This window comes from Chelonoidis abingdonii, chromosome 1, assembly GCF_003597395.2.
Source record: "Chelonoidis abingdonii isolate Lonesome George chromosome 1, CheloAbing_2.0, whole genome shotgun sequence".
Taxonomy (NCBI): Eukaryota; Metazoa; Chordata; order Testudines; family Testudinidae; genus Chelonoidis; species Chelonoidis abingdonii.
In genome coordinates this window covers 233569911-233594328 of record NC_133769.1, presented here as the reverse complement: position 1 = coordinate 233594328, position 24418 = coordinate 233569911, and the positions used below count along the sequence as shown (strand labels likewise).

Genomic DNA, 24418 nt, shown 5'->3' with positions numbered 1-24418 from the left:
TATGAGGAGCCGCATCCGCCACCCCAGGGTGCCGCGGTATAAATGGTGCAGTGTGCTGGGGTGTCTGCTGGGGAGATGAGTAATGGTGTTTTGTAACATTTTAGCTCTGGATGGCTTCTTCTGAATTTCAAGTGTTGTCCCAAGATGAACTCCGGAAAAGACTTTATCAGACATTTAAGAACCGAGGTGTTTTGGACACACTTAAGGTGTGTGTTTTGTTTTAAGCGAGCGTTACATAGCACTTGCCTCACGTACGTTTCTTTCTGGCTATCTGGCACTGAAAACAATAGGCCGTGTTTCACAACAGTGGAATCCATGGTAGACAGACCTTTTTTGTTACATGGCCTTTTCTCTCAAGGAAAATGCATATTTTGGCCCAATTCTGCAAGCTGATCCGTTTGTAACTTTGTCTGCATGAAGCCCTGCCAGACACAAGAGGGGTTCACACAGGTGCAAATGCCCACCTGCATGGATTGTCTTGTGGAATTGTAGGAGTGTAAATAGGTAAATGTTTATAGATCAGAAATAAACTGTCACTTATTTACCTTTCAATTAAGCCTACCATGTGCTGTCATGGTATTAGCCAGGATGGACAGGGATGGTGTCCCTAGATTCTGTTTGCCAGATGCCAGGAATAGGTGACAGGGGATGAATCACTTGATGATTATCTGTTCTGTTCATTCCCTCTGGGGCACCTGGCATTGGCCACTGTTAGAAGACAGCATACTGGGCTAGATGGACAGGATACTTTGGTCTGATACAATATGGCCATTCTTATGCCATCTCTCTGCTGCTCTTTTAAGGATAAAATAGTTGTCTACTCTTTATCATATACAGTAATTATAAAATATTTAATTTTTAAAATTTAACTTATTTCTCCCTTTTATAATCTTTCTTCCTGATTTCATGCTACTTTTTCTCTTCTTCTGCTTCTTGAACGGATAGTCGAACAGTTAGCCATAACAATCCTTCGCCATTTGGTCCATTCCTGTGCAGCTGCAAGGGCTTGATGGGCTGAGGGTCCAACATTGGAACAGATACACCCGTATAATATGGGGTCTTTGTCTGGGCTGCCTCTACCCCTCAGTTGGTGGAAGTTTATCCCAGCTGTTACAAACCACCAAGAGAATGGCATTTTCCAGAACATCTGGTGGCATTCTTGCAACAAGTCCAAAAAGTGCAAGATGCTGTTTGTGGACAGTGGCCTCAGTAGTGTGTAGACCAGAGTGACTGTACACATCTGCATTACAAATGAAGTCATTCCACGTTATATGATGGAATTTTGTGGAAAGCCTCCAGCTTTGCCCAGTTTGGGTGGCATAGTGTCCATGTTTCGCAACCATACAGTGGTACAGAGAGGATAGATCCTGAATTTGGTGGTTGTGCTGAGATTATGTTGGTTCCATATTGTCGTAAACGGCCCATGGCAAATGCTACAATGTCAATCCAGTGGAGAACCTCTATGTGAGAGTTGGAGGAACTGGCGACTATGGAACCCAAATAGCAAAAGCTGGAGACTGCTTTGACAGTTTCATTATTCAAAGAGATTGGCATCACTGATGGACTTGATCCTAGATTTTGCAGTTTTGTCTTTGACCACGAAACATGGAGGCCATCCTTAGCCAAGTCCTCCATTTGCTGGACTGAGTGCCTCATGAAACCTGTCGAGGCTCTGTATTAGAATATCATCTGCATAGTCAAGGACTGAGCATGAGAGATTGCCAGTCTTAATTCCTATGGATCTGACAGAATGCTGCATTATGAAATCCCTTGCCTGACAGAAGAGTACAGGGGCCAAGGCACATACCTACCTGACACCAGATACTGATTTAAAAGGTGCCGACATCAGATTCCCAAGACGGACACAGGCAGTGGTTCCATTGTGCAGCTCACTAATCAAGTCCTGCAGAGTGGTTGGGACATCAATGTCCTTTAAAGCCTTCCATAATTGGACTCAGTCAGCAGAATCAAATGCAGCCTTAAGATCAGCATATGCCACATGCAGAGGCTTCTTGAACTTGCGATGTATCTCCAACAACAAGAGGAGGGCCAAAATGGCGTCTAAATTGGACCTGTTCCTCGTAAAGCCTGACTGTTGGGGGCAGTGCTTCTGATGTAGCAGGGGCTCCAAATACTCCAGCTACTTTTTCTCCCCTGTAATAAGTCACAGTATTAATTGTAGTGCCTAGTGGCCCCAGAGGACATCGGGGTTCCTTTGTGCTAAGCACTGTACATACACACAGTAAACAGTACGTGCCCCAGAGGGCATGCACTTTAAATAGATAACCAGATAATGGATGGGGGAAAAAGGAAATATTATTCCCATGTAAGCATAATGAGATTAAGTGATTTGCCCAGTGGTCACAGGAAGCGGAGCTGGGAGTTGAACCCAGATTTTTAAGTCTCAGCAGGACTCAAGTGTATTTTTCTCGACATTTTGTGTTTGTTATTTCCTTGTTTCTTTCTTTCCCTTGTTTTCACTTTCTCTATATTTTCTGTTTCTTTTTCTGTCTCTCCACAATTTCTTTTTCTCAGTCATCTACTTCTCTTTTGTACCTTGTACCATCCATCTTTCCTAGTCTCAAACATTTCTGCATTCATATAATCTTTACTCCATTTACCTATCTCTGTGAGAAAGAACTAGATAGTCCAGTTGCATGGCTCCCTAGTTTCCCCCCACCCCATCTGCTCCCTTTTCCCTCTTCTCAAATAAGCTGTAACAATATGATGCAGTCAGGTCTGGTTTACACCTAAAATGCAGGTTGACCTCGCTACCTCTCTCAGGGCTGTGAAAAATTTCATGCCCTGTGCGTCTGATTAGGTCAATCTAACCCCCACTGTAGATGCAGCTAGGTCAGTGGAAGAATTCTTCCATTGGCCTAGCTACTGCCTCTTAGTACAGTGATGGAAAAAACCACATCTTGTTGCTGTACTGATTATCTGCACTACAGCAGCATAATTGCAGTACAGCAGTTGTGCCACTATAACGCTTGTAGTGTAGACGTACCCCGAGGCAGTAACAGGAAAGGGGTGGGGGGATGGGAAAAGCAATTAAAGTCAATTTTGAAATTTAAATTGCATCCTGGCAGAGGTTTGAAGATGATACAAGTGTTTGTCTTTTGGATGAGGATAAATAGGTAATTTTAGCCCGATCTCTAATAATTATTAGAGTTAAAGACCACCTGGGCACCTTTAGAAATAGTTGAGGATGATAGACCTGGTGTCCTGAGCAATTTTCCAAATTCAGTAAGAGCCAACCTTAAATTAGAATTTTTTTCTTTTTTGTTTCTTTACATCAGACTTTTAAATTTAATATGTTGAATCCGTATGGCTTCAGGATAGCAAAAAATTCCAGAGTTTTCTCTTTCTCTTGTTGAATTTCTGTTTTCACCAGACGCAGCTCCGAAACCAGCTAATCCATGAACTGATGCATCCAATTTTAAGTGGAGAACTTCAGCCACAACCAGTGTCCAGTGAAGGCAGTTCATTGTTAATTGGAGCTTCCAACAGCCTGGTGGCAGATCACCTGCGCAGTTGTGGCTATGAATATTCACTTTCTGTTTTCTATCCAGAAAGTGGATTAGAAAAGGAGAAGGTGAGCTCTACAATTTACTGTGCAAGGGATGTGAAAGATGATATTCATATAGGACTTTGCAATCATTAACTGATCCTTCCAATATAATTTAAAAAAACCTGTGTGCAAAGGAAGAGCCAGGGTTTCTCCTAGTAGTTTCAAGGCTTGTGAGTTCCATATTAGTTTGAAACTTCTAGTCCAAATTATAGCTAAGTGCCCAGATAAAGGGGTTCCACACTCAGAATACTTGGTCTGTAGTGTCATTGACACTACAAGTGTTGTATAGATAGTAAGTGTTCTGCAACTTTGTATTCTAAAAGGTAGCCTTGATTCAAACAGATAATTGGGATATAGTCTTTTACATTGACAAGCCTGATGAGACAGCCTTTCTTCCTTCATTGAAATGCTCTTGAGCTGTGGAATTGGGCATTCTCTCAAGAGGTATCCCTGACTACCACTTAGCTCACAGATAGGAGCCAGATAGCCTTAGCTCTGTCCCACAACTGGTCTTTGTGTGATAAAGTGGTGTATCAAATCTGTCTCGAGTGTAGCACATCCAAGGTGTATCTCTTTACCACAGCAGAGAAAAACAGGTTAATTACTTGTAATGGTCTTTACATTCTGATTTTTTTTTTTGCCTTCTTTTTTAAAAAGGTGTTTACTATGCAAGATCTTCTGCAACTAATTAGGATCCATCCAAAATCCAGTCTTTACAAGTCATTGGTAATGATTTTGATTCTGTAACTCTTACTTCAATTATAATTTATGATTGAATATGCAGAATAAAAATCTTATCTTTTTCTCCATACAGACTTCAGGAGCTCAAAAAGAGAACAAAAAAGGTATGACATTATACAGTCAAACCCCGCCATAACGCGAAATCGCATATAACGCGATCGCAGGTTGGCTCCCCTTTAAGGTATAGTATAGTACAGTATGGTACTGTACCAATGATCCCCAACACCATGGCAGGGGAGAGAAGCTGCAGCCCCGCACCTGCTGGGGACAGAGAATTCTGAGGCTGCTGGCGCTGGTGCTCTCTGTCCCCAGTAGGCGCAGGGCTGCAGCTTCTCTCCGGCTTCTCCAAGGCTGCGGGCGCCGGTGCTGTCTGTCCCCAGCAGGCGCGGGGCCGCAGCTTCTCTCCGGCTTCTCCAAGGCTGCGGGCGCCGGTGCTCTCTGTCCCCGGCAGGCACGGGGCCGCGGCTTCTCTCCCGCTTCAAGAGGAACCGCGGCTCCTTGCCTGCTGGAGACAGAGAACTCCAGGACTGCAGGTGCCAGTGCTATCTGTCCCCGGCAGGCGTGGGGCCACGACTTCTCTCCAGCTTCAAGAGGAGCCGCGGCTCCCTGCCTGCCTGCCGGGGACAGAGAATTCTGGGGCTGCGGGCGCCGGTGCTCTCTGTCCCCAAAAGGTGTGGGGCCCCAGCTTCTCTCCGGCTTCTCCGGGGCTGCGGGCACCGATGCTCTCTGTCCTCAGCAAGCGGGGAGCCGCGGCTCCTCCTGAAGTGGGAGAGAAGCCCGGCACCAGCGCCCGCAGCCCCGGAGTTCTCTGTCCCCGGCAGGCAGGGAGCCGCAGCTCCTCTCCCCTGCTGAGCACTAGGCACCAGGGACACTAGGCAGTGCACCTCAATGCACTGCTTTGGGGACCACCTGACTGATTTGAAACCCTGCTATACCACAACCCCGCATTTACTGCGATGGGATTTTTTGGACCCCCAAAGGTTGCATTATAGCGGGGTTTCACTGTATTTACATATTAGGCATATAATGAGTCATCCACTTCCCCTAATATTTCCCCTTTTCCTTAATAGCTTAGTTTAAAATACCATGAGCAACAGAAGCTCACTTTGTTTTATTATACCTAGATACTGAATACATTTGATTAAATGTTTTGATTCTTAGAAGTTATTTATGACTATTTAGTTTAGTGACTCTTATGCTTCTATTGGGGTTTTCCCAATTTGTGATATGTATGAAATGTTAAACCTCAGCTCCAAGCAAAAAATTTAAAATTCCAGTATTATAAATAAAAAAATTAAAGCCTTAAATCCTGATAAATGTAAAACTTCCAAAGACCATTATATTTTATATTCTAATGCTGGGGAATTCAGATGTTCTGCATTATTTTCTATTCAATTGCATTCATATACTGTGTACAGGCCGGCACTAGTGTTCCCTCTAATTTTTTACGTCCATCTGCTGAATGAATTTTGTTATGTGCACCAATATGGAGGTGGTGTGTGGTGGGGCTGGGGATGAGGGGTTTGGGGTGCGGGAGGGGCTCAGCTGGGGCAGAGGGTTGGAGTGCGTGGGGGGTGAGGGCTCCAGCTGGGGGTGTGGTCTCTGAGATGGGGCCGGGGATGAGTGGTTTGGGGTGCAGGCTGCCCCGGGGCTGTGTTGGGAAGAGAAGACTCTCCTATCCTCTCTTGCCACGGCAGCTCAGGGCCAGGTGGGAGGTGCCTCTCCCCAGCCTCAGCCGATCCAGCAGGGCTGGGCTGGGGGAGAGGTGCCTCACCTTAATCATTACAGATCCAGCGGAGCGGGGCAAGCCTAGGCTGGGCAGCTTGAATGGGACTAGGCTAGGGAGAGGGTTGCCTCTCCCCGGCTGCGGCAGCTCCAGCATGGCTGGACCAGGCCTGGGGAGAGGTGCCTCTCCCTGGCTGCAGGAGCTCTGGCAGGGCTGGACTGGAGGAGGGGCGCCTCTCCCCACCTGCGCGGCCCTTGATCGCCTGCTGCACACATGCACAGCTTGGAGGAAACTTAAGCTTGCACCAAGATAAACTTTCGTTTATTTGCCTGTCGCTTATATAGGGCACAATTTTCACATCTGGTCCCAAAGTTAGGCTTCTAAATTTGTATTTAGACATCTAAAAAATAGTGGCTTGATTTTCAGAAACACCAAACACCTGCAGCTCTTGTTGATTTCAGGTATTGGTAATGATTGTAATCTGCTCCCTCAATGAGTTTGGTGGTAAAGGTAGCGGGAATGGTCTAGGTATGCTGATTATGGGAACCTCGAGGATGCTTGCTATTAATATACTTGTTAGAATTTTTACATTGATTTTATTGAATGATTTCTTGTGTTCTTTGGCAATAATTTCATCCTCTCACTGTTTAATTTTTTATTTATCTTGTAAAAGAGTTATCTCTGCCTTCAAGTTTCAATTTGTTGTGGAAGAGAAAAGTAACTAACATACTGTATCTCTAAGGTTTTCTTATACAGATGTTAATGGAGCTGACAGAGCATCACCTATGTAAGGAAAGTCGCAACGCAGAAACTCAGACAATCTCAATGCCTCCTTATAGAGAATCTCTTGGTAAATGGATCTTTTTCCTCAGCTAGCTCAATACTGTATCCATTCTGCACTTGCCCATGCCTGATTGCATCCCTCTCTGGTATTCTAAAATAAGGCAGGGAAAGTGTAAGACAAAAGTTTTGCTGTAATTTGGGTCTTCAGTTCAAATCGCTTCCTATGTCTTCAGCTGATATGAAAACAAATCCATACTTCCATCCTAGATATATTATTTTTAGTGTTATACACCTGAAAGAGCGGATGCCTAAACAATTTTTAGTTTAAGGAAATTTATTATTAGTTATTCAGGAGTTGTAAATTTTGTGTATGTGTGTGCGTGTTTTGTTGGGTTTTTTTTTTTGGGGGGGGGGGGGTGCAGGTGGAAAATACCAGTTAATTGAAAATGAAACTTTTTGCAGAAACACATTTTTTTAAGGAAACTTTTCCTGAGATCCAGGATGGAACATCTGGTGAAAATGAGAGACCCAACTCCTTCACCTCAGAATAGCCAATAGCTCAGTAATAAGGGCATTCACCTGGGGGCTGGCCTACAGTAGGGGGGGAAATCGATCTAAGATACGCAGCTTCAGCTACGTGAATAGCATAGCTGAAGTCAAAGTATCTTAGATTGAGTTATGTACCGGGCTCACGGCGCGGGATCGACGTCCACGGCTCCCCCTGTCGATTCTGCTACCGCCGTTCGCGTTGGTGGAGTTCTGGAGTCAACAGGAGCTCATTCGGGGATCGATATATCGCGTCTAGATGAGATGCGATATATCGATCCCCGAGCCAGTAGTGAAGACGTACCCTGGGATGTGAATCTCTACATCTCCAACAACCCATGTGAGTGCCCTAATCACTGGGCCATTTGCTATTCTGATGTATGTATATCTTTCTCTTGTTTCTTCATGAAAAAAAAACTCTAAAGATCTCTAAAGTTTTGTCCTGATGCAGAACAAGAACATTTTTTGAGATCTTGAAAATTTTTGTTGGACAGGCAAATTGTTTTTGCCCAGCTCTAATTATAATATAATTTATTGTTTCCAGTGCCAAAAATCATAGCATAAGACAGAAATTGAACATACTGGTAACTGCATTATTAAAGACCGTCTAGTAGATTTCTTCATTGAAATGCATTGTTACTGAATTTAGTTATACAACATAATTTACAGGCACCTGTTCTTTGAAATCAGAGCTTCATGTCTATATTAGTAGCTGATGAGATTCCATCTCAGGGAGTAATATGCAGCACTGGTTGTGCAGGAATGTGCCATTTAGTTTCAGGCTCCTTTATCTCCTCTTGCCCAATTCTCCTCAGACACTCATTTTACTTGGGAGAACAATGAGAGAGGTTGGCTACAATCCTAACCAGTTATCCTGATTGCTTTATTTAAAGATCAACGCCAACTTTTTGCACATAAACAATTACACCTCTACCCCGATATAATGCTGTCCTCGGGAGCCAAAAAATCTTACTGCATTATAGGTGAAACCACGTTATATTGAACTTGCTTTGATCCACCGAAATGCGCAGCCCCGCCATCCCAGAGTGCTGCTTTGCCGCATTATATCTGAATTCACGTTATATTGAGTCATGTTATATCGGGGTAGAGGTGTAGTTGGACCATATGCTGTATTGTAAAGTACCTCGGTGGCTTGTTTCCAACCATATTGTTGTATGTCTGCACTTTTCAGGTCTTAAGTGACCATTTCTTTTCACTGCTTCCTTGGTCGCTTTTCAGTAGAAGCTAGGCATGGATAGTTAAAACCTACAAGGACCTCTAAAATCTTGGGTAGGAGCAACAGTATTACTAAATATAATATTTCTGTGTGATGGTACATTGCATTATTCTTTATATAGTTGAGAAACTTCAGCTGATTGATGAACAGTTTGCAGACATTTATCCCCAGCATCAGAAATTTGAGTCTTTAGAAGTGAAACTCATTGAATATCGAAAAGAAATAGAGGACCAGCTTCAAGCAGAAATGTCTGAAAAGGTATAACCCAGAAATAAATCCTCATGGAAATGAGGGATGGGGAAGGGTTCATTTTTATTTTGCAAACTTGTAATGCTTCTAATAATTTGAATCAGAAATGAGTCATGCCAATCTATTATATGTGCAAAAACTACATGTTCTCTGTAGGAAATAAAAGTTGGGAAACTGAGTCATAAATCCACCCAATTTAGGCTTAGTCAATTTTTCCCTTTATTTATACAATTTCAGACAGAATTATTGTCATATATCACATCCAAACGTACATTTGTGTCAGACAAATAACAGAGAACACAGAATTGGTAAATGGGCCCAAGGGACCACATTCTGGGCTATCTTCCATGATAGTCATCGCCTCTCTGACTCCTTTTTCTGGTTCTTCAGTCCCATTCTTCAGTTTCTGATCTGGTGTTTCTCCAGTTAGGGAACATGGACCTGTAAGTCTTTTATGCATTTCTACGTTGCAGATTACTTAATCATTATCCATTTGGCTTTTAGCACATCAACCTTTTGGATTTTAAGTGACCCATACGTTACGCATGCTCAAGATTTAGTTACCCAACTTCTGCATTTTTCCCTGCTGGTTTTGCAGTTTGTTTTTGTGTCACCCTGCCCAGGGTCTTCCCAGGAAAAGTTTATTTTTAATTTATTTATCATTACATGTTTGTGTGTCTTTTACTTACTACTTCCAACACCACATGTTAGCTTTGTTAGCAATAACATGTTAAGGAGATTAGCAATTTTGTGTAAAAGAAGAATTGGCAAAACCACACTTATGCCACCAAAGCCTTGGCGTGTTACCTCATCTGAACTCATTCACTATACATAGCTACATTTTGAAAGATTTATAACGATCAAAGCTCTTAATCTTACTATTAATGAGTCTTCTTTTTATATTTCAGTGTTATAAGTCAACATGTTTTTCTGTGCTACCCGTAATCTATTACAAAGGGAAGTATGAATTATGGAAAACATGATGATTCTTAATGTCAGCATTTCTTATCTTTTTTTAAACATGTACTTTCATTCTAAGTCCAGTTTTGTTTGTGAATGATTACAAAGAAATGTCATTAGAAATTTTTCTATGAATACATTTTTGTGGGGGCAGTCTTAATTTTAGGGCTTTTGTTGTTTAGTTGCTTTTAATTGTATCCTAACATTCTCTCCTCTCAGCATTTTAGATATGGGGGCTGCATATGAAATAAGTTGCATGAGAGACTCAGAAAATGTCATCAAAATACATAGCAAATGCCTCCAAAACAGCACTGCCTTTTCATGGAGAATAGAAAAATCATAAAATGTGAAAAATATTGTGGATCCCATGATTTTAGGATCTCTTGCAGTTTTTGTCTGCATTGTACAATATTTTTCAAATTTTAAGATTATATTAAAAATTAACTGCATGTATATAATCTAAACTATAACAGCAATAAGAGGCAATTCACCATTCTCTGTCCCTATGAACCTCATTGATATTCAAGCTTCAAAGCCTAATTGGGACTTAAATGCAATCTTTATTAAACACTGTCCCCTTTTTCTTAAAAACAAGAACATTCAATGCAAAAAAAGTCATATAAAATAAATAATTCAAGTATTAGGAAAAGTTAAGCTTCTTACCACAATATTGATTTGGAAACAATTACCATACTGTAGATATTATGGTACACATTTAACAAGAAAAATAGAAATGGAAAATATTACATGTGTGCAGCATGGTCAAGTTAATGTAATACTGATGTGTTAAGGTCCTCTGTGAAATACCACAAAAGGACTGAGACTTCATTAGGTTGTGCTAAAACTATATGCCCACTGAACAGGCTCAGACTTTAATCAGAATTTAATTTCCCCCTTTCCTTTAGTCACTTCTTTCGCTGAAGACTATATGCAAAGTGTCAGCTTTCAAAGTTCAGCCATATTTTAATGTCACGGTGAAATAGAAAGGCAGTCAGAATGAATAATAGTGCATTTTGTTTTTTATGTTAAAACCCCAAAACAACTGAATATAATTACCTCAAGTTTAACAAAAAATCCCTTTGGACAACACGTCTACCACACATCCTTGAGAGCTGCTGTTAGATACAGGGATACAATATAAGCAAACTTCTTGTATCATCTTCCTTTAGGGGGGTAAATGGATTAGAACTTCCTTGTTTACTACAGCTGAATGCCTTGTTTACATCAGCTGAGTTAGTGGTAGCACTAGTGGGGATTTTTTGTGTATAATTCTCCACTATAGACATTATCTTACTGTCACTAAAGGCTTGGGCAAGTTTTTGTGTAGAAACGTTTGCATTGGTTTAGTTAAATTGGTGCAGCCCTTGGTGTGGACAATCATAAATCCGTTTAGAAATGGCTTTTAGCAATTCAGTTTAAATTGATTCCTTAGTGGGTTAAAGTGTAAATTAAACCAATGTCAGCCATTTATAAACAATTTTAAGTGTCTCCGCATTGGGGTTGCATGTGGTTTAACTAACTCAGTACAAGTTTGTGTATGCATAGGCCCTATTCCCTGGTCTGAGGTTTCGGGCTATGCTTTTTTCCTACCTAAGTTCTGTCTTCCCTCTGTTTTCACGTTTTCCCTATTCTCTTTCATTTAGTGCTCTCATTCATTCTCTCTCTCACTTGCACACTCTCATCCATTTTCTCTCTCACTTTCTCTTATGCATCTTTCCAATCCCATTTATTTTCTTTCCCTCCCACTCATATATGTACACTCTCCCACTTTCTCTTTCCTAGGTAGAAATGGTCCCTCTTTATCATACGCACTCAAACAGACCCCTAAGTTTGTATTCACCCAGTTTTCCAATAGTGCTTAGAATTCCCTTGCTGAGGACGACTCCTCTTTCTCTGGCCAACATCTGCACTGTGCCCAAATGACCAACTTCCAGTGGGAATGAGCAGTTCAAGCCAGACCTGCTTCTGCCTTTGGCCCCATCACCAGGCAAACATGTTTCTTTGGGAATGGGGCAAGAATAGAGACCCAGTCAGAAGAAGAATTAGGGAATGTGGCATTCTTTATTTGCCAGTCACGGAACGTCAGGTTGGAGAGTGGGACATTTAATTAGCTGCCTTACCTCATCTCTTGCTCTGTTCACAACTGTTTCCCTTCTGTATGTACAGGAGTGAGTAAAAAAATGACACAACTTGAGCACAGAGAGCAGTGGTAACCTCTTTAGTGCAATGCCCTATATCTAGCTTGCTTATGTCTAAGGGTGCTATTATCTATATTTGTAATCTGCTTTGAGATCCTAGATGGAAGGTGTAAATATGTAAGACATGTCAATCATATATCTTCAAAGGTACTTTTATCACAGAGAAGTTTACATACGTTGACTAAAAAGATTAACACATTTAATTAGACATTTCTGTATAGTTTCTCAAAGGGAATTCAGTATGCTACAGTGATCAACAGTGTAAACAAGCGATTTGCAAGTAAGTGCATTGGTCTGAACATCATATTTAACCTGGAAGAGAGGATTTTGTTTATCTTTTTTGTGATCAAGTGAATGATTTTTACTTTGTTCTTCTCTTACATGTAACAGTTACAACATTTCAAAGAGGTTGAAATATCAAAGATCAGAATGGAAGAGAAAGCACAATGCCAGAAAGAAGTTTCTGATTTGCATCGAGAGTTTGAAAGGACAAACCAAGCCAAGTCTGAGGCTCTGATTGCTCGTGAAAAGAATGCTATTGAAAGACTTCAAAAACAACAGGAGGTACTGTTTAAAAATAATAATTGGATCCAGTGCTAAGGGGTTCAGTTAGTTAATGAAATTTCCCTTTTGATCTTTGAAGGAACTACATTGAGATTTCACTGGGTCATAAGTGAAAAAGAATTCAGTAGTTCTCTCTTAGTCCCACATCAGGAAAGCACCACGCATATTGGCATGTTTAGTAATTTTAGGTTCTCAGTGACAATGATGATGAGTATGGTATAAATACATAAATAGATTGGAGTAGAAGGAGTTCTGCAGAAGAAGACTGAAATGTAATATAGATATTGTTATATGTATAAATCCCTATTCTCCTTTCAGAGTATTCAGGATTTTTTTAATGGCAGTCCTAGATGGCTACTTTATAGTTTTTTCTTTTCATTTTATTATGGATGTTATGATTTTTTGTTTTGCTTATTGTAGTTTTCTTTTTAGAAGTTGAAATAGAAAAAAATATAAATAAAATGGAACACAGTATTCATGGTGTGGACATAACATTCATGTATATAATTACATTATCATATATTTGGTATTTGCTATCTTTTTTTTATATAACCCAAGGTGCTGTTTGTATTTTTGACCTCTGTCATGCATTAATCAGATATGAGAGTCCATGACTTCTAGGTCTTTTTCCAGAGTGGTAATTTAAACCACAGTTAATTTAGAATCCAAAAATGTGTAGATGTGGTTCAGATTGTTCTTCCCAATGTTTATTACTTTTCTCTTCATTACAAAGAATTTTGTCTGCCACGTGTTGCTGTCTTGGATCTGCTCTATTCTTTACTAAACAAAATAATTTTGTGTCATCTACAGATTTTTGCCACCTTACTGTTTCCCTCTCTTTCCAGAACCTTAATTTTTATATTGAGTAACATGAGTCGTACTATGGATTTTTGAGCACTCTGCTTTTGACCTCCTGCTGTGTTGAAAATTAACCATTTTATTCCTCTTTTCTGTATTTTGTTTTTCTGGTCCATGACAAAACTTTGCTTTCCACTCTGTGACAACTTAATTTCCTTCATAGTTATGTCCTTAGAAACTTGCATGAAATCTGCCTACCTTATGGTGTTACTCCCACTTTCATGAACATTAAATTAATTCAGTCATTAAAAAAGGTCTGGATCAGAAGATTTGTCAAGTGAACCATTGTGGGTGCTATTGTCAGCTTTTGATCTTTGAGACCAAGTACACATTTCATTTCCTTGCTGGTTGTCCCAGCAAAGAGACCAGCAGCTCTGCTGAGCAAAGTGGTTTTGTATTGCAGATAAAAGATCTATCTTTTTAGTAGAAGAATGTAATCTCAGGAAAAGCGCTGGAGATCAAATTTCTCTAGTTATCCAAAACACAGGAGCAGGAGACAGTGGCTGTTCCAACTTTTCCAACACTTGTATAATGCACCTGAATTGCAAATTTGATGGGACCACCTTTGGGATAAAAAGGTCATTCAGTCTTCATGCTCTTAGCCTTTCTGCAGAGGCACATAATTTGTTTCTTTTTAAAGCTAAGAACTACAGAGAGGTTTTTTTATTAGTAAGACTAGGGATGTTGATGTGACATCTGGTAGTGCCATTATGATCATAGGGAAGATTTTTTTAGAACAGTGTTTCCCAAACTTGGGATGCCATTTGTTTAGGGAAAGCCTCTGGCAGGCCGGGACGGTTTGTTTACCTGCCGTGTCTGCAGGTCTGGCCGATCGCAGCTCCCACTGGCCGTGGTTCGCTGCTCCGGACCAATGGGGACTGCGGGAAGCGCTGTGGGCCGAGGGACATACTGGCCGCCGCTTCCAGCAGCTCCCATTGGCCCGGAGCAGTGAACCGCGGCCAGTGGGAGCAGCGATTGACCGGACCTGCGGACACGGCAGGTAAACAAACCAGCCCGGCCTGCCAGGGGCTTTCCCTAAACAAGCGGCGTCCCAAGTTTGGGAAACACTGTTTAGAAGGTATTGTTTGGTTTGGATAGTCTAGAATGGATAATGTAGAATTGGAGGTAGCTGCTAATCGAACCAGTATTTTGAAGAAAGTTTAGTTTTAAAGCAAGAATACAGAGTGCATTTTCTCTGTTAAATGTACATTTATCAGGGTTTTTTTTTGAAGTTTCTTATGGGTTTTTTTGTATGCATTTTTGGTCCCAGCATATGAGCGAGACAAGGTGGGTGAGGTAATGTCTTTTATTGGACAAATGCTTTGTGTAAGCTTGAAAGCTTCTCTTTCTCAAGAACAGAAGTTGGTCTAATAAAAGAGATTATCTCGCCCACCTTGTCTCTTTAATTCTTTTTTGTTAATCTAGTTAAGATGGGGCAAAACCACGTTTACCTATACTTGCTTCTTCTCTTGCAGTTTTGATGTATTTGTGTGTGGTAATTCTGTAAGTGTTATAAATAAATCTTTCTTTTTGTTTTATGACTTTTGAATCTGTGCAGCACTCTAAAGATAAGTTACTTGATAGCAGGTAATAACTTCCAAGTGTGTTAACTCTAAATAAAGGAGAATAAAGGAAGCAGCTCCGGGTAACTTAGCCCCTGGTTAGTGCAAATCAGTTGTTACTAGCAGCAGGCTACGCAAATGATATTTGTCAGGGTCAAACCAGTTCCTGGAGTGAAGTCTGTAACATTTATGTTTCTAATTTTTATACCATTGGTGTCTTATGTCTTACTGCTGTTGCCACTCTGTATGAATTTACTGGAAATTATTTTAATTTAAATCTCAATTTTTTGTGTTAAAATAAAATGAATAGAAGTAATATTTTCTATTGTAGATTGAAGCAAAGGAGGTTTATACACAAAGACAAAGTCTGCTGAAAGATATTGAAATGATAAGAACCAGAGAGGCAGAACTGAAGCAAAGAATTGAAAGTTTTGAACTGTGAGTCACTCTGGTTCAGGGATCTCAAGCTCAAATCACCACTAGGGCCACACGAGGACAAGTACATTGGCCGAGGGCTGCATCTCTGACACCTTTTCATATAAAGATACAAAAGCGCCCTCCCCTTCCCCTCCCCCAGGCCCTGCCCCCACTCCACCCCATCCATGAGGCTCCACCAACAACTATTTGGCAGCGGGAAGCGCCTGGAGGCAGGCAGAGCAGCGGGGACGGGGTATGCTGGGGGATAGGGGTGGTGGTGGATGAGGGGAGCTTGGTGGCCGCAGGAAATAACTCCCGGGGGGGGGGCGGGGAGCTTGGTGAATCGCAGCAAATAACTCCACGGGCTGCGTGTTTGACACCCCTGCTCTAAGTCATCCATTTACCCGTGGTGTTGCTTTGTTTGTAGAAAGCATGTCTCAAGATGTTGCAATTTTTATGAAATTGAAATTTTGTTTTATTTATCTCTAAATATGTTATGCTACATTTGAGTCATATCCTGCAGCTGCATCTAGCAGTAGGGGCGTCCTGTGCTAAGAGGCCTATTTTGTTCTTAGCAAAAGAGCCTGGCATTACTTCAGAGAGACTGAGGAACTGGACTTCTGCTTTGAAGTCATTAACTTAAAAAGCAGTATGTAATCCCAGCACCAACAAGGCAACTGTAGTGACAAATTTACACTTGTAATGTTGGTTTCGCCATGATACATACTGGGAGTGCACATTTAATAAAATGTGTTTTTTTTCTATAATTAAAAAAACCCCAAACTAATTCTTGCCTGCTTTCCTATATTGTCTAATCTGTTAGCATCTTGTGTTTTTGTAGGCAAGAAAAAAGAAAGCTATTTCCCCACTAACAAAAGTTACTTTCTTGTCTAGCCAGCAGAGGGTGCTGATAAAGTGGTGAGCTGAGCACCCTGTCTAAAACTGAGGAACTATACAACATCCTTCCTGTAATACTTCCAGTTCTCAGCAGTTGCAAATCTCGTTGTTTATACAGTTGATCAGTCTGTGTCTTTAACAGCACAGCTTAGTATGTGTCACTTTTCATTTTTCTTAGTGAATGATAATGATAGATCTGATCAGAATTTTAAATTGCCCCAAGCTAAACCATCACACTTTTGACTTTCATAAACGTTGTGTGATTAAAAAAAACTTCCTGAAAACTCTGGCATGTCATAAATGTAATTGCTCAGTGACAGTATATTTCTCATTATATCAGTGCTCAGAAACTTCAAGAAGAAAAAAATAAAGCTGTTGATGATGCACTGCGACGTCGGGAGATAGCTGTGAAGAACATTGAGGAGACTTACGACCAAAAGCTTAAGAATGAACTCCTGAAGTAATTTGTTCTTTTGTCTCTAATAGAGAATACGTATTTCACATGAGAATAGAATGTTAAAAATGCCATGGGAATTACCAATGAGTACTGTAAAAAAGCAGGACTTGAATATATAACTCTTAGCATTTTTATTTTAATCAGTTTGTGGCTTATTTCTTATAAAGTGTGGTGAATAGATTTCATAACCAAAAGTGTTGAAACAATTATGCCTCCTAACAGGTAAAAAAAACCCCACTCTATGTAATGACATTCTGTTCAGAAGGCTATAGAATTTTAACAACTCACACTTTCAGTCTCCCTATCTGAAGAAAAAGTGACATGAATCTGTAGGGCTGCTGAACAGTCAGATACAAAGTATCATTTGTGATCTCTTTTGACCAGTGCTGAAATATTGAGTAATTTGGAGAACTGAAAGGAGGCAAGGTGTATGAAGCCAGTATTAAGGGAGTTTCACGGGTTGTTTGCAGAAGGGGCAGGATGAGACAATTAAAAAAGGAAATGTAAAGGGGTTTTCTTACCCCAATAATTATTTTTTGAAATACCAGCTATTTGGTGCAGACTGGTAATGTCATAGGCCACCCCTCTCTGCTGGCCCTCTCTCTGAAAACAACCAAATAAAAGTTCTTTGTAAACCAGCTTCTTTTCCCCTTCAAAAAAATACTTCCTTGTCCAGCAAGACCCATCTTTTTCTCTCACAAATTCATCTTGCCTTGCTCCAGAATCATCCATTTTTCCTCAACCCAAAATCCGTATCTCTTCAGAAAATGTTCCCCTCCTCCAAATTCAGCAGTATCCAAAAATAAATCCATTTGTACCCCAAAAATAACATCTCGACTTTCACTTCTAAAATATATTCATCTTGACTACGACTTCCTAAAATTTCATTCTCTCTTTAGTCATTGGGGCTGAAGAATTGGGAAGAGATTGAGTATTCTCCTGGATAAAGGCTGCAGGGTTTGATGGGCTGCACAGACTGGGTAGGATAAGCAGTGTTCTCTGCTCCCTTCTTTGCCGGGCTCTGGTCACAATCTGATTTATGTGGACAATGGAGGAAGAGGCCTATATTGTTTGTCTGTGTATTTTCCTTGCAGTTTTCGTGTTTGGTGGCCAGCAGCCAGGACAGGCATCTAAGTGAAGATTGAGATGTGTATGGCATCAGTTGCAGCCCTTCTTGGGCTTTTGACAGTGGAAAGTGATGGCACCTAGCCTGAGATTCTTTTGTACTCTCTCTCTGTGATGTGAGCAGTGGTCATCTGAGGCCTGCTAATTGTTTTGTTGCAGAAAGTGCTCCCAGCACGATTGCTTATGCCCACAGAATGTAATGAATCAGCCCTCCAGGCAGGGGGAGGAAACCTGCTCACCAGCTAAACACTTGGTTATCCACAAATTCAGCCAGGACTTATTACCTAATAATAAACAGTGCAAGCACTGCTTTTTCTAACATGAATTTATTCAAATTGTAGAGGACAGTTGTAAGGCAATGGATTTCAATGAGAATGAAGTGTCACCTGAAAGAGAGTGGATTAGGAACAGAGAGCAGTTAGATATATGTCATTGAGTGACCTCCCTGTGCCTTGTTTTACTTATCTAGTAAATTGCTATTTAATACTAAAGTAACTAAATGCTAAGCAGAGCACCTACCTCACAAATAGGGGTTAGTGGCTTCATTTGTTAATGTTTTTGAGCTCTTTCAGATCTTAACAGGGACTATTTTTAGTGGAGAGTGTTATTTTATGTTACAGTAGTGTCCAAAATGTTTCAAGCACTGTACAAACACACAGGAAAACACCATCTCTCTCCTGAAGATATTTGTCTGTATCTACTCATTACAGAAATTATTTAGCTGTTTATCAATAGCTCTAGGATCCTGTCTGACAATTAAAATGTCGCATACAAAAATTAAAGTATGGAAGCTATTATTAGGTATTACAAAACATAGAGGGAAAGAATAATTATAAATCCAAACAAAAGAAAAAATAGACGCATACAGTTAATGGAACTCAGATTAACCATTTTCTGTAACAGAAATTCATTGACTTTGTATATAGAAGTTGGGAGACTTTTGTGAATAATTCAATTTGGATTATAAAATCACATTTTTGACAAGTGTATAGTTTCAATTATAATATATAATATGTTGTAAAATATTTGAAAAATAATGAAGACTTAATGTGAATATTGACTGCATTCAGTGCTATTATTCTTTGCTGAGTTCTGGGGATAAAGTGCTCTTTTTTTGTGTGGAAATCATAAAGTGAATGATCAGAAAAGTGAGGATTTGTTTATTTTTATACTCTAATACTGTAATCATGGTTAGGGCCTCAGTGACCTGGGCACTTTACAAAGATACAGGAAGATAGGATAACTGCCTTAAAATACTTACAATTTAATTAGGGCCTGCTCCTAAAAAGTGTTTAGCACCCACAGCTTCCATTGATTTTAGTGGGACTTGAGGACAATCAGCATTCATAGGTCAGGACCTTGATGAAGTTCCATTGTAATTAGCATATAGACAGTTTGATAGGTAGTTAAAGCTGAGTCTGGGGACATTCAGAATTCTTTTGCTTTGTTGTTTTAGTAACTTTTTTCACCCTAGATATCAACTCGAGTTGAAGGAAGAATATATAGCCAGAACCACTAAGGTTACTGAAGATGAGAAAAAGAATAAAGGTAACTAATCTCTTTCAGAGGTACTCAACAGCCATTGTTTATCTTTTAGCTTGTAATAAGAGGCAACAAAGCAGTATTTTTAAACAAATATAGTGTATTTAATTGAAGTTGGAGAAAGAGAGGATCATCTTTACACTTCTAAGCTAGAGTGCTTTGGAAAAAATAGTATATAATCATGTAATTAAAGACTGTATCGTGCATATGCACAAATGTGCCAAATTAAGATTGCTCTAGCAACCTTAATTCTGGCTTTTCTTCACTTTTGAGAGTGTGACTTCGCAACCTTAATGTTTTTTTTATGGAGTTTTTGGTGCGAGATACACATTAACCTGCAGAAACTGTTTATGATCCTTACAGAGAAGGCTATACTTCTGCGTGAAGAGGCCATTGCTGTTAATTCAAAGAAGGAAGAACTCAAACAAGTTGTATCACACGCAAAAGAACTGGAGGTAATTGTGAGCCTGAATTTAGAGACTACACTGTTTGATTAGTACATTTGAACTGTTTTTTGTGATACCTTTTCAGGAATAATATGTGGTACAAAGTGTGTTTCTTGAGAAACACCTTAAGAAGTTTGTGACATGTTTTTTAGCTGGAGCTGGATTCAGTAAAGGCGCAGGTGCTATTGGTAAACAAACAGAATCAGTTGTTGACAGAAAAATTGAAAGAGATTGCGGACTATCCCTTGTTAAAGGAAGAGAAACTGGAGCTTCAGGTGCAAAATAAACTACTTAAACAACAACTGGAGGAGACTCGCAATGAAAACCTGCATTTCCGAGACAGTTAGTGTTAACATATTTTATAACTTTCCTCATTTTACAGAAGGTTTAGTAATAGTTTTCCATTAAAATAAACACTTTATTTCATGATTGTTAAAAAGCTACTAAATTTAAGAATATATATAAAATGAAATTAGCACATTGCTTTAAAAAAACTATTATAATACTTGGTTTTGCTTCTGCTTGTCCCTGTTTGTCTTTTCATTTATCTTCGTTTTTTCCAAAGTTCCTAGCATCACAAGTGTTGGGTGATGTCTTTTTTATTAGTGTTCCTGGACACTTCATGGAACAGTGATAAAAGCAGGTCACTTCTACGTTCTTTGTCTGTTTCGCCTCAGAGGGCCACAAATCCTTAACTATAGTAGATTTTTGTGTTTCACTTCCCAAAAGCTGGTTTTGTGATTCTAGCACTGGACTAGGAATTAGTAAATCTAAGTTTAATTCCCAGATCTGCCACTGACTTCCTGCGTGATCTCAGTCAAGTCATGTAATATCTTTGTCTCCTTTCCCCATCTCTAAAATGGGGACAATGATCATTCCTCTGTCTTGTCAAATTTACATTGTAAGCACTTTTATGGAAGTGTCTCACTGTTTGCACAATGGAACTCTACATTCAGGTGCTACTAAAATACAAAAATACTAATTGTTGATAATACCCTCTCTTTCCTGTCATCTCCCATTTTTTTTCAACCACAGCATTATTTATTGTGGTTAGTAGAGGACAAAGGCTTCTGTAAATGACTGTTTTACAGACCTGATCTCTGTAGAATAATAATCTATTGTTTTGTAATGCATCTGCATTTGTAAAACGTGTTGTGTTTGAAGAGCACAGATGGGCGATACATTTAGGTTTAGATAAGACAGGAACAAGTTGATTCAGGTAAATAACATGCAGAGTAGAAAACTTTCTGCCTAGCTCATAATTGCCCAGAGGGAGGGACATAAAGTTCAGTCTCTGGAAGAAACAGATGCCCCAGAAAGTGTATACAAATGAAGTTTTACTATTTAAGACCTATTGTAGTCAGGAAAAATATTTCAGTTTTAAGTTTCCAGGGGTGGTTATAAATAGTGAATGTGCATTTTTAAGTATCTTATAAAATATCTCCTGATATTGTTCTTTTATGTGAAAGAGTTAACTCAGCCATCAGCTGAACATGTAGCCTGCCAGGCAGAATTGAGGAGAATTGAACATGCTAAAAAGCTGGTACAGGATGAGTTTGAAACCCATAAACAGCTTCTGGAAAAGCAACTGCAAAGTGAGGTAAATTCTTCTCTTTTCATCTAAATCGTTTTTTTTCCCCTGTCATTTTATAAACACTTATACCTGTCCATTGCAGACTCTTCTAAAAGTAGCTGTTGGACTGCTTTTATTCCATTTTTCTTTAAAAAAAAAAAAAAAAAAAAAAAAAGAACCAAACAAACCTGTGTTTAAACCTAAGATTTTTCAGTACTAATTTATTGTAAATCAATACAGCTGATGAAACTGAAAAAAAAAATTACAAATTTGGCTGGACCTGGAAGGCACTTGATCATTTTCATCAAAAGAAAATTATCTGTGCCAGTAGAAATAGAAAAATGTTGCAGCCAACAAAGGGGAATTCTTTACTAAACCTTGTCCTAAGGGATAAGGAGGAACTGATCGCAGAATGAAAAATTAATGGTGGCTTAGGTACAATGATCATGATTAGATCATATTTATAATATGCAAGCAGAATAAAGTCCAGATCAGCAGTATATACATGTGGTGCTTATAATAGGGCCAATTTCACAAAGCTGAAAACAGTTATGAGCCAAATCAGCTATGAGGATGATTTTCATCAGAAAAACATGAATGATAGTTGGGAATCATTTAAGAATACCTTAATAGATGCCCCAAAACCCGCAATGAAGGAAGAAGACCATATTAGTTAAAAATCTGTACTGGTTTAGAGGTGAATTGAAGGCAGCTGTAAAAAGAGTGAGAGAGAGAGAGAGTGTGTGTGTGTGTGTGTGTGTGTGTGTGTGTGTGTGTGTGTGTAAAACAAATGGAAGAAAGGGGAAGTTGGTAGTAATGAATATAATTCAGAAGTTGGGAATTGTAGAAAATTATTAAGGAAAACCAAGGGACATAAGGAGAATCTATGGCCCGTAGAGTTAAGGACAATAAAATGATTTTTTTTAAATATATTAAGAAAAAAAAGAATCCTGATAGTAGTATTGGTTTTGTTACTAGATGGAAATGGTACAGTTATCAATAATAATCTAAAAAAGGCATAAGTGTTCAATAAATATTTCTCTTCTGTTTGGGGTTAAAACTGGAATATAATCTTATATGGTGATGCTAACACTTGTCCATTCCACTAGTGTCTCTGGAAGGTGTTAAACAGAAGCTACTAAAGTCAGAAATTTTTAAATCAGTAGGTCCAGATAATTTGCATCCCAAAGTTTCAAAAGAGCTGGGGATCTTGCTGGGCCATTAGTGTTGATTTTCAGTAAGTCTTAGAGCACTGGGGAAGTCCCAGAAGACTGTAATTAAGCTAATGTAATGCCAATATTTAAAAAGGGTAAACGAGTTGATCAGGATATTTATAGCCTGTCAGTCTAACACTGATCCCAGTTGGGCCAAATAATGCAGTGTCTGATATCAGACTCTATTAATGAAGGATTAAAGTAGGGTAATGTAGTTAATGCAAATCAATGTGGGCCTATGGAAAATAAATCCCGTTAAACTAACTTGATATCTTTTTTTGAGGAGGTTACAGGTTTGGTAGATAAAGATAATAGTGTTGACCTTAAACTTCCTAAGGTGTTTGACTTTGTGCCACATGACATTTTGACTAAAAAACGAGAACTAAATATTTACTCCATTTAACATGGAACTCATTAAATGACTTAAAAACTGGCTAACTAATAGGCCTCAAAATGTGATTGTAAATGGGTAATTGTTATCAAGGGGGTGTGTTTTCACTCAGGTGCCAAGAAGATCAGTTCTTGGGTCCTATGCTATTTAACATTTTTACAATGACCTGGAAGTAAACAAAATCATCACTGATAAAGTTTGCAGTGTTGTTTAAGTGTTGAAGGCCGGAATGTTGTTGCTGTGGTAACACTGTTCAGGCTGCTAAGCTGTTGCAGTTGCTCAGTGCTTCTGTTCTTGGAGCTCTAGTGTTACCAGCACTAGCAGATAGTGCAGCCTGCTAATTCAGCAGACCTCTATGTTATTCATAAACAGGGCCCTACCAAATTCACGATCCATTTTGGTCAATTTCACAATCATAGGATCTTAATAGTAAATTTCATGGTTTCAACTATTTAAATCTGAAATTTCACAGTGTTATAATTTTAGGGGTCCTGATCCATAAAGGAGTTGGGGCAGAAGGAGGTCACAAGGTTATTGTAGGCAGGGGTTGCAGTGCTTCCACCGGCAGCAACACAGAAGTAAGGATGGCATGGTATGCTATTGCCACCCTTACTTCTGTGCTGCTGCCTGCAAAGCTGGGCCCTCAGTCAGCAGCTGCCACTCTTCTGCACTGCTGCCTTCAGAGCTGGGCAGCTGAAGTAAGGTGGCATTGGTATGGTATTGTCACCCTTTACACTGCTGCTGGCGGGGCACTGCCTTCAGATCTGGGTGCCTGGCTAACAGATCTGAAGGCAGCGCAGAAGTAAGGGTGACAATACTGCGACCCCCCTAAAGTAACCTTATTATCCCCCAGCAACTCCCTTTTGGGTCAGGGCCCACAATTTGGGAAATGCTGGTATCTCCTGTGAAATCTATATAGTATAGGGTAAAAACTCACAGAAGACCAGATTTCAAATGGGGAGACCAGATTTCATGATCTGTGATGTATTTTTCATGGCCATGAATTTGGTAGGGCCCTACTCATAAAGAGAGACCACAGGCATGGTTTGGTGGCAAAGGCACTCGGCCAGGTTTATTGCCTTCCAGGCTCAGTACTAGTGACCTGGCTCTGTGGTTACAGGTACACTAACACATGAATGTCAAGCTGCAACAGGAAGTTCAGTCAGCAGCAGGAATTTTTGCTATCCCCTCGGCCACACAAAATGTTATGGTGAGTTACACCAACATTTATAGACTGAGACAAACAATGTATGTACCATCTTACATTGTTCATGCCATCTATTTGTTACCTCCCCTTGTGCCTTGCTCCAGATGTCTTGGGCAACACATCCCTATTCATTACTTCTGACAAACCTTCTTAC

The 24418-nt window shown here is 39.8% G+C and overlaps 1 protein-coding gene across 1 annotated transcript in view; it reads left to right on the top strand.

Moving 5' to 3' along the window:
- The window catches only part of OFD1 (OFD1 centriole and centriolar satellite protein), a 65061-nt gene that overhangs the window by 403 nt on the left and 40240 nt on the right, over positions 1-24418 (top strand). The window contains exons 2-14 of the mRNA XM_075060442.1: positions 105-206; positions 3395-3595; positions 4229-4297; positions 4386-4416; positions 6781-6888; positions 8726-8862; positions 12402-12575; positions 15327-15433; positions 16650-16769; positions 19366-19439; positions 19797-19888; positions 20032-20221; positions 21349-21479. Of these exons, the coding sequence (XP_074916543.1) occupies positions 111-206; positions 3395-3595; positions 4229-4297; positions 4386-4416; positions 6781-6888; positions 8726-8862; positions 12402-12575; positions 15327-15433; positions 16650-16769; positions 19366-19439; positions 19797-19888; positions 20032-20221; positions 21349-21479 (1530 nt within the window). The 5' untranslated portion in view covers positions 105-110. The remainder of the gene's footprint in view (positions 1-104; positions 207-3394; positions 3596-4228; positions 4298-4385; positions 4417-6780; positions 6889-8725; positions 8863-12401; positions 12576-15326; positions 15434-16649; positions 16770-19365; positions 19440-19796; positions 19889-20031; positions 20222-21348; positions 21480-24418) is intronic.